Source organism: Nomia melanderi, chromosome 8, assembly GCF_051020985.1.
Source record: "Nomia melanderi isolate GNS246 chromosome 8, iyNomMela1, whole genome shotgun sequence".
NCBI lineage: Eukaryota > Metazoa > Arthropoda > Insecta > Hymenoptera > Halictidae > Nomia > Nomia melanderi.
In genome coordinates this window covers 12,507,247-12,520,871 of record NC_135006.1, presented here as the reverse complement: position 1 = coordinate 12,520,871, position 13,625 = coordinate 12,507,247, and the positions used below count along the sequence as shown (strand labels likewise).

Below are 13,625 nucleotides of genomic sequence, written 5' to 3'. Positions count from 1 at the left end.
TTTACATTGTACACTGTTTATCTCCACTTCATGAAAATTAGTTCAAAGGTAAATCGAAGTATATAATTATTGTAAATGCTGTAATGTGACTCGAGAAGAACAACATAGATAAATTCATAAGAGTTCTATACGCATAAATAGACACTTTATTAAACGAACGTCTAATTTATTTCTACTCTCTAATTATCTTTTTTTCTCTTTTTTTTATTTTTTTTTTATTTTTTTATTTTTTTTTATTTTTTTCAACACTTTGCTTAGTCGAACATCAGTAGATTGCTAATTGTTTGTCGTGGCCTATTTTCTTTTAAGTTCGCAAAAGTATCCCTCTCCACCCTTTTTCATACTGATATATAGAGCATTTTGATAACTATTACGTTCTGGGCTAACATAGCTTTTAGTGCTATTTCAAATGTATTATAACAATGAATTCTTGATAATATATTAGTATTTTTTTATATATTGTGACAACCGCATTTGTACGACAGCATGATTACAAGAATCGGATACGCCACGTTTGCAAACAAAATATACTTCCACAGTTTGCGAAAAATGGGAATATAATCAAAAGGCTAGAACAATAGAGATTCTACGAATACAAACCCGAGCTACACTGTGATAGTCTATCGTACGTATTTATCGTCAAAACGCAATCATTAGCGATTATTATAATTAGATTTTTTCCCTTATGCAAATTACGACCCAGCAACCTCACTACATTTATGATTAGTATGAATTATGGTGACGATTATGATTTCATTGTATATATAGATTTAATAGATATATACTTCAGATACTCGTATTAATCACTGTTAGAAAACCAACAGTTGTACAGTTGATTTTAGAATGTAAAAAAGAGTAACATAAATGAAAGTTGATTAATTTATCCTTATCATATTAAGCATAAGAGTGATTAGCTGTTCGTATAATAAATTTAAGTGCAGTAATTAAATAAGATTATTATCTTTATTTGTACACGTTAAAATAATTATAACTAAAGGTGATGAGTATTTCTAAAAAAAAAAAGAAATCTACTTACATGAACAATCAAGGTACTTTTTCCAATAAGGTCTTAACGAATTTATCTAATAATTTGTCGCTGCATGGCTGAATTCATGAAAAAAAAAAACATCTTTCTCTTTGTTTGGATTTTTTGGAAATTTTATCATGCAATCAACCAATAGAGTATCCTTTAGTCTACATATTATTGCCACATGTATATTATTGATACACGAAACCTTGTATATCCTGTAAACAAGTGAATATACGCGCTTATACATTTTATTTCATAGTATACTAATTATTGAGATAGGTTATGATTCGCGAATAAAAATTTAAAAAAACCAGTAGTATATGTAGACAAAATAGCAAAAAGTTTTGAGTAAGTCCTCACGTATATAGAGAGGAACGTGTCTTTAAAAACATCGGAAGATATTAACAAAAATTACTATTATTTATCATTCGTTGATAGGATCCTTGAAAGACAGAGTATTTCTTTCATGAAATAATTAGAGTCTCGTAGGTACGTCAAATTAACAATTCATTGACAAATCAGTCGAAATAACTTAAATGTAACATTTAAATTATGCCGAAAGCATTTAATTTTAATCTGTTAATCAAAAAAGACAAGTTAATTCATCGTCTATATCTAGTTCTGTATATACTACGTATATCTTTTACCGATTATTTTTTAATTCATTTCTTTGCAAATTCTTGTATACATATACTAGTATAAATTACATCATATTCGCATTTTTTTTTTGTTTAAGTAAAAAGCATTAAATCATTTTTATTCATCTTTTAAAATGTTCGTGTAAACATTGAAGTTGAAAAAATTACGCAGTTAACAGGTTAAGCTTTAAAAAAGAATAGACTAATAAACAAATATAAGTTATAACCCAGATGCTATTCTCCCATAATTTCTTTTATTTTCCTTTGCTTGTGTAAACATGTTAACAATTATATTATATCCGCGTCAGTTTAAATAACATCGTAAACACGTTCATTACGGACTGAGTGGCATCGGACAGGTTTTATTCGTCTGTAATTTGTCAGTAGTGATTTGTACGGTCAAAAGTCAACCGATTAGCAGATTAAAATGAATCCGAAAACTTTTCATTGGCTTTCTGTACTTTAAATTGTCGACATACCAAATGTACGATCGATTACTCATGGGTAGTACCAATCTTTCACGAATGTTCGTAACATGGAAAGAAAGATTATGTGCCTTCGTTGAACACGGTGTTTAAAGAGCTCCAACAGATTGGAGCTATCCGAAAAATAAATCGTTGTAAAAATGTAAAAATTAACAATTGCCTTTCGGTACTGGACACGTTAAATACGCTTGTATTGATGCGACATTAGTAACGTTGCACCTATATAGGTTACAAGTTCTTTTTAAATATCGAGGATCTATTGATTTGACGTTCGATCTATTCGTTGTCGTTATGTTGTCGCGGAAAAATAAAGATTTGCGAACAATCAAGGAAGGAGTTGTTGGAAAATATGTTAAAAAGGAAACACCGCCTGAAATGCCCAGTAAGTTGTTTTTATTTTCGTTCGAGTTACGTATGTATTACTTTCAAATGTTGATGGTACCTTTTACTCGAATCAGTCTCCTTGTTTTTTGAGTTATTTTATACTTTTAGTTATTAATGTATGGACCACAGAACCTAATAGAAGAACAAGGAATCGTAATAATCATCCAACTATTCCCACATCTATGGTAAATAGTAATCGTGCACATCAAATTTTTGTAAGAGAATAAACATTCATTTTTGTATAGTCCATCCCACAACAACCCAGTATGGTACAAAAGTTTGGAAACACTAAAACAACAATGAGTGCTGTAGGTTTAGGCAGTCACGAGGGAAAATATACTCCTAATAGTTCAGTTCCAGATTTGGCTCAGAGGTAGTTTATGAGTTGGTTATATTATATGAATATAATCATCGATATTATAAATGCATAATATCCCCAATATATTCATCAATGTCTGCATAGATTAAAAAGAATCTATTACATACTTTTCTTAGATTTGCCAGTCTCTCTGTTAATACAAGTACAAGGGATGGATTGCCATCTCGTACAGCGACACCAATGTATCATTCTGGACTATCGCCTGCTATATCACACACTTATGTTAATCAATATGCAGGATCTGAATACCACTTAGACAGAGTTCAAACACCACAGATGCCTTATAAATCCTTTGACATCGACTCAGGTTATGAAGAGTACAATCACTCTGTATATCGTCAAAATACAGGGTATAATAATAATAGTATATTCAGATGAGTTGTGATAAAAAAAAATATATAGTTGTTTCACTATTTTTTTAAGATACAGTCGATGTCACTCAGAAAGATCCAGTTCTAGGAATGAACAACAGGAGGAACTTCCTCTACCACCCGGATGGTCTGTTGATTTTACCCTTAGAGGTAGAAAGTATTACATAGATCATAATACAAAAACTACCCACTGGTCTCATCCTCTTGAGAAAGAAGGTTTGCCCACAGGTTGGGAAAGAATAGAGTCACCCGAATATGGTGTTTATTATGTTAAGTAAGTATAATGAAAATTCTGATTTTAAAGTGAACAGTGATCGAAGTTAACTGCTTAATTTCAGTCATATCACACGACAAGCGCAATACGAGCATCCGTGTTATCCACATGAAATACAAGCAGTCCGCGTTGTGTCACCGCCACGCCATACGCATTTTCATTCTCATAGTGTCTTAGTCCCAGCTAATCCTTATCTTAACGAAGAAATACCTCATTGGTTGTATGTATATAGCAGAGCTTCGGTAGCGTTAGATCGTAAATTGCGATGGGAACTCTTTCGTTTACCTGAACTCGACTGTTTCAATGCCATGCTTACAAGATTGTATAAACAAGAACTAGAGGAAGTCGTTATGCGTTATGAAGAATACAGGTTTGTTGAAAATCTTGTTTCGCTAAGACTAGTGGTAAACAAGGCACTGTGTTCTTTAATATTGTTTATTTAGGTCAGCTTTGTTATGCGAGATGGAACAAAGATTAAAAGAACTAAATCCTGAAACTTCTAGTTCCTCGTCTGGAGCAATTGCCCTACGACAATCTCTTCCATGAATAAGAACAAAGAGCATTTTAAGGTTTCTTATATTTTATGAATTGACAAGAGTTCCTGCAATGCAAGAGAAAGAAATAGACCAGGATATTGTTACAATTATACATATAAATAGGATAAACCTAGTAAAATTATATTTTTTTTAATCTATTTTATAAATTATCATTTAATAAATTAGTAATAACTGTCAGATATTTCTTCAGATATTTCTTTAGATTAAACACTTTCCGGAACTATTGCTTCTTGTTCTACTACTTTGAATTGTTTACCACGTATCACATGGATATTCGCATCTGGGCGGTGACTGATTAGTTTAGATTCTGTAACAGATATAATTTACTTTAAATATGATCATTTCTAACATGAGAAATAATAAAGTATAATTACAAGTCATATACTTTGGTCTTCAAATCCTAAGACTCCGTCCTCCTTTGCTTTACAATACAGGATATATATAACCATATTCCATGAAATGATACCATATAACACGGCTGCAATTTTTCTGACTGATATCTTCTTTGGACCTCTTTCCTTGCATAACCACTTTATTATATGTCTTACATTTTCCATATTGAGATGAAATTCCTATTATTTATTACGTACCATATATTTCAAGGGTGATAACATTAATAGTTAACCTTTCTTGAAAATAGTAATTTCGTAAATAAATGCTTACCATAGAATCATGCTTACATGATGGACACTCCTACATACAGTACATTTTAGTTTATTCGTTTCACTATAGATGGCGTTACAGGTTTCCTTGAACATATCTTTCGTTTAGCATGAAAAAATTAGATATCAATTGAAAACACTATTTTTTCCTATCATTCATGTTATTGCAAACTTATAATTGTAAGCCCTCACCAGCTCTCGCATACAAAGACAGTATCTTTATCCTGGACAAAGGTCAACAACATAAAAACGAAAGTTATCTAGTATAATTTTCTCTTGACAACAGTATAATTGTGATATCTAACAAATGTAGGGAATTCATAGCGCGTGATTTCGTTTTTCTGTCTAGTTTTCTTAATAAAATATAAAAGAGGTGAAATAACTATCAGCTGTTATTATATAGAATAAATTGAATTAGCAATAAGATTTCACTATAACTGATTAGAATTAATTCATTATAGCTTCTTCATAGTTACATGCTAAATACTGCATTTAACGGACAATATTTGAAAAATTTCTTCCGAATAAGACATTTAATATTTATATATCATTATAATCTACCTTCAAACGAAAAACGTTACGCAGATATTTATATCGAACACAATCATACATATCATAAACGAAAACCAATGATTTCGCATGTGTCCAGTTTAAAACCTCAATCATTACGGAAACGTTCCATTAATTCTAATTCAGCTAATGATCTAGAACCAAACAACACGTTGCATAACAGGAAAATTAAAATTTCTAATTATCAGGAAAAAAATGTGATCTTGTTCTATGAATAAACCGATAAATACAAGAGTATCCCATCAATACGAACTCGCTATACGTGTACATTACCAAGATACAAAATTAACGTTCGCGTACAAGCTATCGGAAACTACGATGTTTTCAGCTATAATGAATTCAACAAGAAATGGAATTGCGAATAAATACGAAACAATTGAATTCTAATAAAATACAATGGATAGGGTTAATAAAAATTCACGAACCCGTCGAGGAGATATTGTTCGTATTGTACAGCACTGCCTTCTATCGGAAAGTGAACGGTGATTGGTTGTGCGAACCCCGAGCAGAATGAGGTATTGGAATGGGAAGTCTGGCAATCGAATAAAAGGGGAGGGAGGAGTGATTTCGCGCGTTGAACGGATTCCGAATAATTTCGAAGAGATTCGCAAGCCGCAGCTTTGTCGTTGTCGATTGATCGAGTACAGAACCGTGCAGGCGAGTCCGTCCGTGAAAAGTTAACGAGATGTCCGTGATGGGAAAGGTAGGAATAAATTAATACACTTGATATCCGCTGATGCCGACATCCGTGCCGGAGGTCTCGCTTTTATGGTTCCTTACCTTCGGCGAGACCAACTCTTGCCACTGTTGTTCGATTAGGATTCCCTTAATTCTGCAATTCATTCATTTCCTCGTACAGCTTGTAAACGATCCGCTTGCCATTCTACGCGGACGTTGTTCTCTTTCGTAACTATCGAAATCAAGCTTCGGTTCCACCGGTCTCAAGCGGACTGACGATAGCTTTGTCAAAGTGCCGCTCGAAGCCGGTAAACATCGTTAAATTTTTGCTGAATTATTTATTTCACCACTTCTTTCATTCACAGCCGGTTCTTTACTCCTATTGGCGGAGCTCGTGTTCATGGAGAGTGCGAATTGGTAAGTGAAAAATAAATGTTAGTTGATTTCGAGATTGTGTAAATATTGTTCCCTTTTGGATGAACATGTAATTGACTGTTGGTTCTGTTTTTTTTTTTTTAAATATATTTCTTCTTTATTTTGTATATAATTATTGTAGCATGTCTTTTTATCTATTTATAGTAGTCAATGTTTATTGATATTTGAGAGAATTAATTTTTTTAATTTATAGTTTAAGAAATATCTGTAATAATTAGATTTGATGGTAAGTTGAAATATCTTTGTGCAGCACTGAATTTGAAAGAAATTCCATACGATATAAAACCAGTGAGCTTGATCAAGGGTGGAGGAGAACAGCATTCCAATGAATTTCGTGAAATTAATCCAATGGAGCAGGTGCCTGCACTTCACATTGACAATCATACCCTAATAGAGTCTGTGAGTGCTTTCAGTAATTGTATGTGGTTACTTGTTAATAAAAAATGATAGACAATATTGCATACATATTTGTTACAGTTGAATATTCTACAATATTTGGAGGAGACCAGACCACATCGACCTTTGATGCCTGCAGATCCAGTGAAAAGAGCCAGGGTCAGAGAGATTTGTGAAGTAATTGCAAGTGGCATTCAACCACTGCAGAATCTAGTTGTATTGATATACGTTGGAGAGGAACGTAAGAAAGAATGGGCACAACATTGGATTACCAGAGGATTGACAGGTAGTGATAGAAACGAATAAATAGTTAGGAGCTAGTGACAGTATGGGAATTACCAAAATTATTCCGTTTCAGCTGTAGAGAAATTATTATCATCGAGTGCAGGAAAGTACTGTGTAGGGGATGAAATTACATTAGCAGACTGCTGCTTGATACCACAGATATTTAATGCAAGGAGGTTTCTTGTTGATCTCAGACCATTCCCTACAATTTTAAGGGTAGATCGACATTTAGAGAATCATCCAGCGTTTACCGCTGCTCACCCAAATAATCAGCCTGATTGCCCTCCAGAGGCGACCAAGTAGCAAGCAAGGCAGACCACCCTCTTTCTCTTCTAAGATTTTAGAAGTAAGAAAGGAGGTGGTCCAAATTTGGTAGTTCTGTAGTGACAAAAGGTGGTGCAAATTTATTTTTATTCAACTAATAACATAAGCTTTTTTTTTTATTAGAATCTGATAATAATTAGCATCTATATATTTTTTGAAAATTAAAGATGCAATTTTTTTTAGTAATTGCGTTACACGTTCGGAAGATCATTAAACATATTATCCGATGTTAATCATGATTTGAAATATTTTCTGGATTGTGATATACGAGATGAATACACCTTTTATCACTTACGAACTACACACTTAGGTACTGAAATGGTAAACAGTGTAGAGTAGAATATTCAACTCTATAACTTTCAATTATAAAATTAAAACCACGCACCTCTGCCATCTATTCCATAACGAGGGAGAACACTGTTCCATTTCCGTACTTACTCAGATGATAGGAATGTTGGCCTATTTTTAATTTTGTTATGTTTTTCCATTGGTTCGTACGCACAATCAAAATTACCGTGAAAATTCGTCTTCGTACAGTACTTACGCATTACTTTGTAAAGTGTATCGACCTATTATAAATAGGTTCTGTTGTCTGAAATCAAAAGTTTACTTTTTATACTTACGATAATATAATTTTTCGATTACTTTAGCTTACATAGACTAAGGAAGAAGTGTTGCTATTAAATAATACTAGATAATAACTGGACATTCTTTACCGAGTGTATAATGTAGCAGATCTGAACATCGTGGCGTGGCGCGCGTACCCGCGTACACTGACCGAAACAAGAAAAAGGAAACGTGCAAATAAGGGAATGCAATCTGCTCAAAAAAAAAAAGAAAGAAAAAAGAAACTCCATACAAAATACTGAGGAATGAAGAGTACAAATGAAATTCCTTTTCTAAAACTTCTATTCGTTCTGTACGTTTCATTTTTCCCCTGATAAAATTATGTCAGTCCATGAGTAAGCGTTACTAGATATACTAGATACAATGTAACTTTCGATTCTACGAGTATTTTTTAGCTCGAGAAGATAAACGAAGGTGTGCTCGACGTTGACGCCCATCAAAGATCTCGTACCGCGTACCTTAATCTGTTAACCGGCTGATATTTTTCTTTTACGATAGATATTTATACGTACATAATTAAAGATAAAACAAACAAACAAAAAAATAATAACTACTTACTAAATGGTAGCTACTTAGGTATTAAATTGTTTAATCTTTTAGGCAAACGAATGAGAAACAGATTGCCATAGGATGATGTACAATTGCACGCGCACGGTTAACAGTTTAATGGAAGACAATAATACCTCCGATGCATTCCATACGATCTCCATACGCCGACTAAACGGAAAATGATTGAAAGAAAGCGACGACTCAAGTTTCCACTCGGAAAAGTTCTCCTCCGAGTGTATTCGTCTTTCAATCTTGAGCACACTTTGTATAATTTCTACTGTATCATTTGCGAGACGTAATCTTATATAGAGATACAATTTTTTATCGTATCGTCTGTAATTGTATAACGTCTATATATTTTGTAGTTTTATACACAGAGCTAATACGTTTTATGCGTGACAAAGATGACTGAATTGCGGTATCAGGCGTTGTCAATGATTTGATCTATTGACACTGTTCCTTATTGCCGGGTTCCTTCTTGCCATTATTATTCCCGCGAAAGCGAATACTCGACTCGTTAACCTGTTAACTGGCTGATGATCTCGTTCGGACCCCTTAAGATTTTGCTCTGTATATACATTTTAAAATGGCGACAAATATTCGAACGGAAATGTAGCGTTGCACATGTCGCTACAGAAATTTCTATCGAGTTTCATGATTATACGCATTGACCTGTATTTTAGCAACATTAACCCCTCGCCATACAATGACGAGTTAGGCTCGCGATGATTTCTAGATTAATTTAACTGAAATCAATGTCGTTCATTGGCCACGGATCAAAGCAGAAGATTCTGTTACTATTATCAATGTATTGTCTTCAAATTAAACTTCCGCTTAAAGTAGAATGGACAATTTTGTTGGTTTTCTTCCAAATTGTCGATAGTGAAATGTTACACGAGCTCAGCGGAGAAAGTGAATAATACGTGAAGGGGTTGAAGTTAACAATTGAACGCCGCACGACTTCATAGAACAATATACACAGAATGGAAGAAATATAACATCAAATCGTTGAATTGAATTATTTTGAATTGTTTCGAATTAATTGAACTTAATTAATTCTCAGACAATAATCGTTCAATCGAGTGAACTATAGTAATTCGATTTGATCGGGGTCATCGGTGACCGCGGCATTCAACGTGTTAACCTATATTTTGTCAACATCGAAGTTAACCCCTTGACCTATGATTTCCTCCTCGACTCTGATCGATACGACTACTTTGTCATTAATAATTCACTGGAAAGGAAGACAAATTCTAACCACACGCTTGTATTTCCCTCGAATTATAATAGTTAATCATAATAATAATAATCAATAATATTCACTTCGAATCCGAACGAACCGAGTAATATATACATTTATCGAATCACGTTGAAAATCAAGGGGTTGACCCTTTGCACTCTAGTTATTCGCTGGAAGCATTTGAACATTTCTGACGAAAACGCGATGTTTTCTGAAACTAACTCGAATCACGAGCAACAAAGCTACTTCATTTCAATGTCTCCTAAATTGATGCATCGTACGCAGTATAATTCACATTATATAATCAGTATAATTACATTAAACATGAAGTTTCACAGTTTTACTGTATGAAATGTGCGCCTCTCGAGTGCAAAGGGTTATACTCGAACACCGAGCCGACACTTAAGGGGTGAAACAAAAGCGAAACCGACTCGACGAACATTTACCGGTGCGAATGCAACGTAGTGCATTCTAACTAAAAATATTATACAGTAGAACGTAAGAGTAACACGTCGAGCGTGCAACCAGCAGTCGCCGAGAGGCGAACGCGAGCGAGTCGGTTCGCGCCGGTGAACAGGTTGCCGAGAAAACCGTATCTACCCGAATCGAACGTTTCGACGGCGGCCCTTCTTGTAATTCGATCACTTACAATGTTCTTTACTCACTGTTCGTTTAACGTTCTTCGTTGGGAACCACACGAGGAATACCGTACCGTAGTGGGTGATAAGCGGAGGGGTATTTGTTTGCATGCTTCTTCGACTAGGCGGCTAGGAATTGTTATAATTTATAACTATATACGACGGAGAAGAGAGATGACAGAGAGTTATACATTTCATACGTAGATGTGTGTATCGTACAAGTGGGGCGATTAGATAATAATGTATATATAATTTTTATACAAGACGTTCGAACGAGTGCACTGTCGCGTGCAGAGTTGAGCCGCGCCGATCGAAACGGCCGTCCGTGCCACCGCCGACGTCGACGAACAGCGATCTCGCACGTCATGCACACACACACGGTGTACAGTTCGAATAGGGGGGCAACAAGGAAGGAATGCAAACAAGTAGACACCCTTCGATCGTAATCGCACGGAACCAGATTAATTCGTTCACACGCCGGTACCCGCTAGGCGTGGCGTAGCTTCGCGTAGCGTAGAGATCATAATGCTTGATTCGTTGCGACCCAATGACTACACGACCAGCCGGGAACTCTTCGTTTTCTTTTCATAGATGTCGTGAGATATTCGTTATTCTCTTGTAATATCGAGCGCAACGAGAAATGGATAATTTCCAGGGAACGTTGACGACTCGGGTCTAGGAATCCCAGAACTCGCGGAAGACCGTCGATCATCGGTCACACGAATTCTCCATTTCTCTGCACAACGCGAGTTTCGTTTCCGATGGAGTGCCGACGGCTTACTTTCGGCGTACACGCCGCTTCCTTCTTGCTATCGGCTTGAAGACACACGAAAGCCCGACGGGAACATACTTGGAAGTAAAGATCTAGCGGAGTAGCTAAGCTGGCGGGACCGTCAGAGCTTCGGTCCCATGGCTGACAAACGAGAAACTGTAATGATGCGCGGACCAGGGCTTTTTTAACACGTTGAAGAGTTCAGAGCGTTTTGTTACGGTATTTGTTCCTTCGTAACAGAGGGAAGTAGCGTTAGAAGTGATCATTAACCCTTTGCACTCGGGACGTGATGATTTCCTATAGTGAAGCTATAAAGTTTGATATTTAACATTACACTTCATACGCATCAGAAATATTCGCGTAAAATAGCTTTGTCCGTCAATTCACGTGAATTTCTCGTCGAGTTGGTTTTACAAAATATCGTGTCCGTCTCGTCAGAAAATGTTGAAATATTTCCAGTGAAAAATTTCGGAAGTTTCTTGCTAGAAATATTTCACGATTTCTCATGAGTACATGAACAAAGCTGTTTTATTCCAATCTATCAAGTTCAAAGTTCAATATTAAATATTTTATAGTTTTGTGTCAAATCGAGTGGCAAAGGGTTAACGTTTTGGTATAACGGTACTCATGTTACACTGTTAGCTTCTCGTGTTACTATTTTCGTTCAATATCAATTTTCTTGTTTCCAAGCAATTTGGAAGTGACCACCGGTGGCCACAGTGGCAGTCAACGTGTTCAATTGCTCACTTTCCTACGGTCTGAACAATTTCTGAAACTATGGAGACAGTCCTGGCCTTGAGGAGGACTTCGAGTAGCTGAGAAACGAGGTTTCGTTTATGGTTTCGCTGCAGTTTCTACTTCGGTATGTCTTTACCATTGTACAGGTGTGCCACGCGAACGGGAACGTTTCAGTGTCATTGTTTAACACTGGGTTTACGGGACGCGTCAATTTGACGCAGATTGAATTTTATAAACATTATTTGGTGAATGTTTTGATCTGATTGATTTCTACATCTACAATTTCCAAAATCTAAAACGAATATCAACTTCCCCAGGAACAATAGAATAAACTGTACAATAAATGCCCGTAAACCTAGCGTCAACACGTTCGCTATCATTATTCCGGAATCATCCTCGATTCTAATATTTCCTTCGATCCAACGAATCTAAGCGAAATATTAGACAAATGAAACTGAAACGAGTCATTGAGTTCCTAAATACGATGTCGTAGTTTATCATTTCTAATAACAACACCTATAGGAATCATTCTCATTGTGTAAAATATATCTTATTATTCGATCCTCACATCGAACAAACCCGAACGATGCAAGGACTAAGGATTAACCCCTTGACCTACAATATCGTGTCGCACTCGTAACGAAGATTTCAAACTGAATTTGGAAAATCTAAGTATTATTTATTTCTTTTAAATATAACTTGAATATTACTTTTCTTTTATCAATCGTTAAACCTCAGGGCAGACATAGTATTATTTATTTCTTTGTTAACCCTTTGCACTCGAGAATATTTTTCTCAACGTTCATTATTTTCTGAAATATCAATATGTTTTACAACTAATACGAAGAAATACCTTGCATAAATTAACAGAACTATTTTCGATGTGTTGCATTATATAAAAATTTAATATTCTAAATTTCATCATTTTCATGGGTCGAACTGAAAAAGGTTAACTTGAATATTTCTTTTCTATTATCAATCGTGAAACTTAAGTAAACGACATAGAATATCGAAATCCTTTCTTTCCGAATAAATCTTCAAGATAAAATGATCGCATCGATCGCAGTTAAAAAATAAACCATAGGGCAAGGGGTTAAACCGTTCGCTCGTTCATCTAGGAACGACAGAATCACTTAGGCGTTCCTGTTTGCGTGGTCGGTCCTGCACACAATGGAAACTGGTTTATGGGACACCGAATCGAGAACGGAAAATGAGATATTACTTTCCGTGTATGTCCGTCAGGCTATGGGCAACAAGGGACAGCCATTCTTTTCGAAGTTCGTTTACCGACGGTCCTAAGTAGAGTTTAATTAGGTAGTGGCGCGTACCGTTCGTAAATGGACGCGCGGTGAAACCGCCTCCGTAGAGAAAGCGAGATCCGATTATGTATAATAATTAACAGACACGAAGCGACACACGAATGGATACACTGAACGGAAACAGAAAACAGACCGAATACGAATATAAATACGCATAGATATTTTGTAAGTGAAAAATTGAATTATGTACGTTCGCTGCTTACGAGGAATAATAAATTCTGTGTCATAGTGTACGTATGGTTATATCTGGACCGTGGGATTTTATTCGGATCTC

General features: G+C 35.4%; 3 protein-coding genes and 1 long non-coding RNA gene across 11 annotated transcripts; 2 read left to right on the top strand and 2 right to left on the bottom strand.

Moving 5' to 3' along the window:
* Nucleotides 1-182: 182 nt before the first annotated feature.
* LOC143174778 (uncharacterized) lies at nucleotides 183-1,572 on the bottom strand. The gene is made up of 2 exons (XR_012999113.1): nucleotides 1,446-1,572; nucleotides 183-1,245 (listed from the first exon to the last, which is right to left on the bottom strand). It is a non-coding gene; the product is annotated as an uncharacterized LOC143174778 (long non-coding RNA).
* Nucleotides 1,573-1,831: 259 nt separating this feature from the next.
* Nucleotides 1,832-4,297, top strand: LOC116427385 (protein salvador homolog 1). Of its 4 annotated transcripts, none has more exons than XM_076369820.1 (7): nucleotides 1,832-2,535; nucleotides 2,646-2,722; nucleotides 2,783-2,910; nucleotides 3,033-3,266; nucleotides 3,319-3,561; nucleotides 3,794-3,931; nucleotides 4,005-4,297. In XM_076369820.1, exons 1-7 carry the CDS (start codon nucleotides 2,445-2,447, stop codon nucleotides 4,105-4,107), a joined length of 1,014 nt encoding a protein of 337 aa, XP_076225935.1. In that variant the 5' UTR covers nucleotides 1,832-2,444; the 3' UTR covers nucleotides 4,108-4,297. The 4 variants fall into 4 exon arrangements, with proteins under 4 accessions (XP_076225935.1, XP_076225934.1, XP_031833525.1 ...); XM_076369819.1 differs by having other exon boundaries at nucleotides 1,840-2,535; nucleotides 3,626-3,931; XM_031977665.2 differs by having other exon boundaries at nucleotides 1,842-2,535; nucleotides 3,346-3,561; nucleotides 3,626-3,931.
* Nucleotides 3,619-6,543, bottom strand: LOC116427388 (uncharacterized). Of its 5 annotated transcripts, XR_012999110.1 has the most exons (5): nucleotides 5,776-5,845; nucleotides 4,973-5,004; nucleotides 4,782-4,878; nucleotides 4,504-4,690; nucleotides 3,619-4,425 (listed from the first exon to the last, which is right to left on the bottom strand). XR_012999110.1 is itself a non-coding variant. In XM_076369822.1 (4 exons), exons 1-4 carry the CDS (start codon nucleotides 6,191-6,193, stop codon nucleotides 4,322-4,324), a joined length of 384 nt encoding a protein of 127 aa, XP_076225937.1. In that variant the 5' UTR covers nucleotides 6,194-6,543; the 3' UTR covers nucleotides 3,619-4,321. The 5 variants fall into 5 exon arrangements, 1 of the variants encoding a protein (XP_076225937.1); XR_012999109.1 differs by lacking the exon at nucleotides 4,973-5,004 and having other exon boundaries at nucleotides 5,776-5,878; XR_012999108.1 differs by having other exon boundaries at nucleotides 4,782-5,004; nucleotides 5,776-5,847.
* Nucleotides 5,879-8,973, top strand: LOC116427387 (putative maleylacetoacetate isomerase 2). Its single transcript, XM_031977667.2, has 5 exons — nucleotides 5,879-6,053; nucleotides 6,394-6,445; nucleotides 6,714-6,862; nucleotides 6,941-7,145; nucleotides 7,218-8,973. Exons 1-5 carry the CDS (start codon nucleotides 6,036-6,038, stop codon nucleotides 7,445-7,447), a joined length of 654 nt encoding a protein of 217 aa, XP_031833527.1. The 5' UTR covers nucleotides 5,879-6,035; the 3' UTR covers nucleotides 7,448-8,973.
* The last annotated feature ends 4,652 nt before the right edge of the window (nucleotides 8,974-13,625 follow it).

What these genes read in the sequence shown, in the direction of transcription:
- LOC116427385 (XM_076369819.1), top strand. Translation starts at nt 2,445, where the DNA reads ATGTTGTCGCGGAAAAATAAAGATTTGCGAACAATCAAGGAAGGAGTT. An exon ending in GTTCCAGATTTGGCTCAGAG is followed by an intron (nt 2,911 to 3,032) that starts GTAGTTTATGAG and finishes TACTTTTCTTAG; the next exon opens with ATTTGCCAGTCTCTCTGTTA. An exon ending in ATGCGTTATGAAGAATACAG is followed by an intron (nt 3,932 to 4,004) that starts GTTTGTTGAAAA and finishes TTGTTTATTTAG; the next exon opens with GTCAGCTTTGTTATGCGAGA.
- LOC116427387 (XM_031977667.2), top strand. An exon ending in TTCATGGAGAGTGCGAATTG is followed by an intron (nt 6,446 to 6,713) that starts GTAAGTGAAAAA and finishes ATCTTTGTGCAG; the next exon opens with CACTGAATTTGAAAGAAATT. An exon ending in ATCATACCCTAATAGAGTCT is followed by an intron (nt 6,863 to 6,940) that starts GTGAGTGCTTTC and finishes TATTTGTTACAG; the next exon opens with TTGAATATTCTACAATATTT.
- LOC116427388 (XM_076369822.1), bottom strand. Translation starts at nt 6,193, where the DNA reads ATGAATTGCAGAATTAAGGGAATCCTAATCGAACAACAGTGGCAAGAG. An exon ending in CATGTAAGCATGATTCTATG is followed by an intron (nt 4,691 to 4,781) that starts GTAAGCATTTAT and finishes AATAAATAATAG; the next exon opens with GAATTTCATCTCAATATGGA. An exon ending in CTTAGGATTTGAAGACCAAA is followed by an intron (nt 4,426 to 4,503) that starts GTATATGACTTG and finishes TATCTGTTACAG; the next exon opens with AATCTAAACTAATCAGTCAC.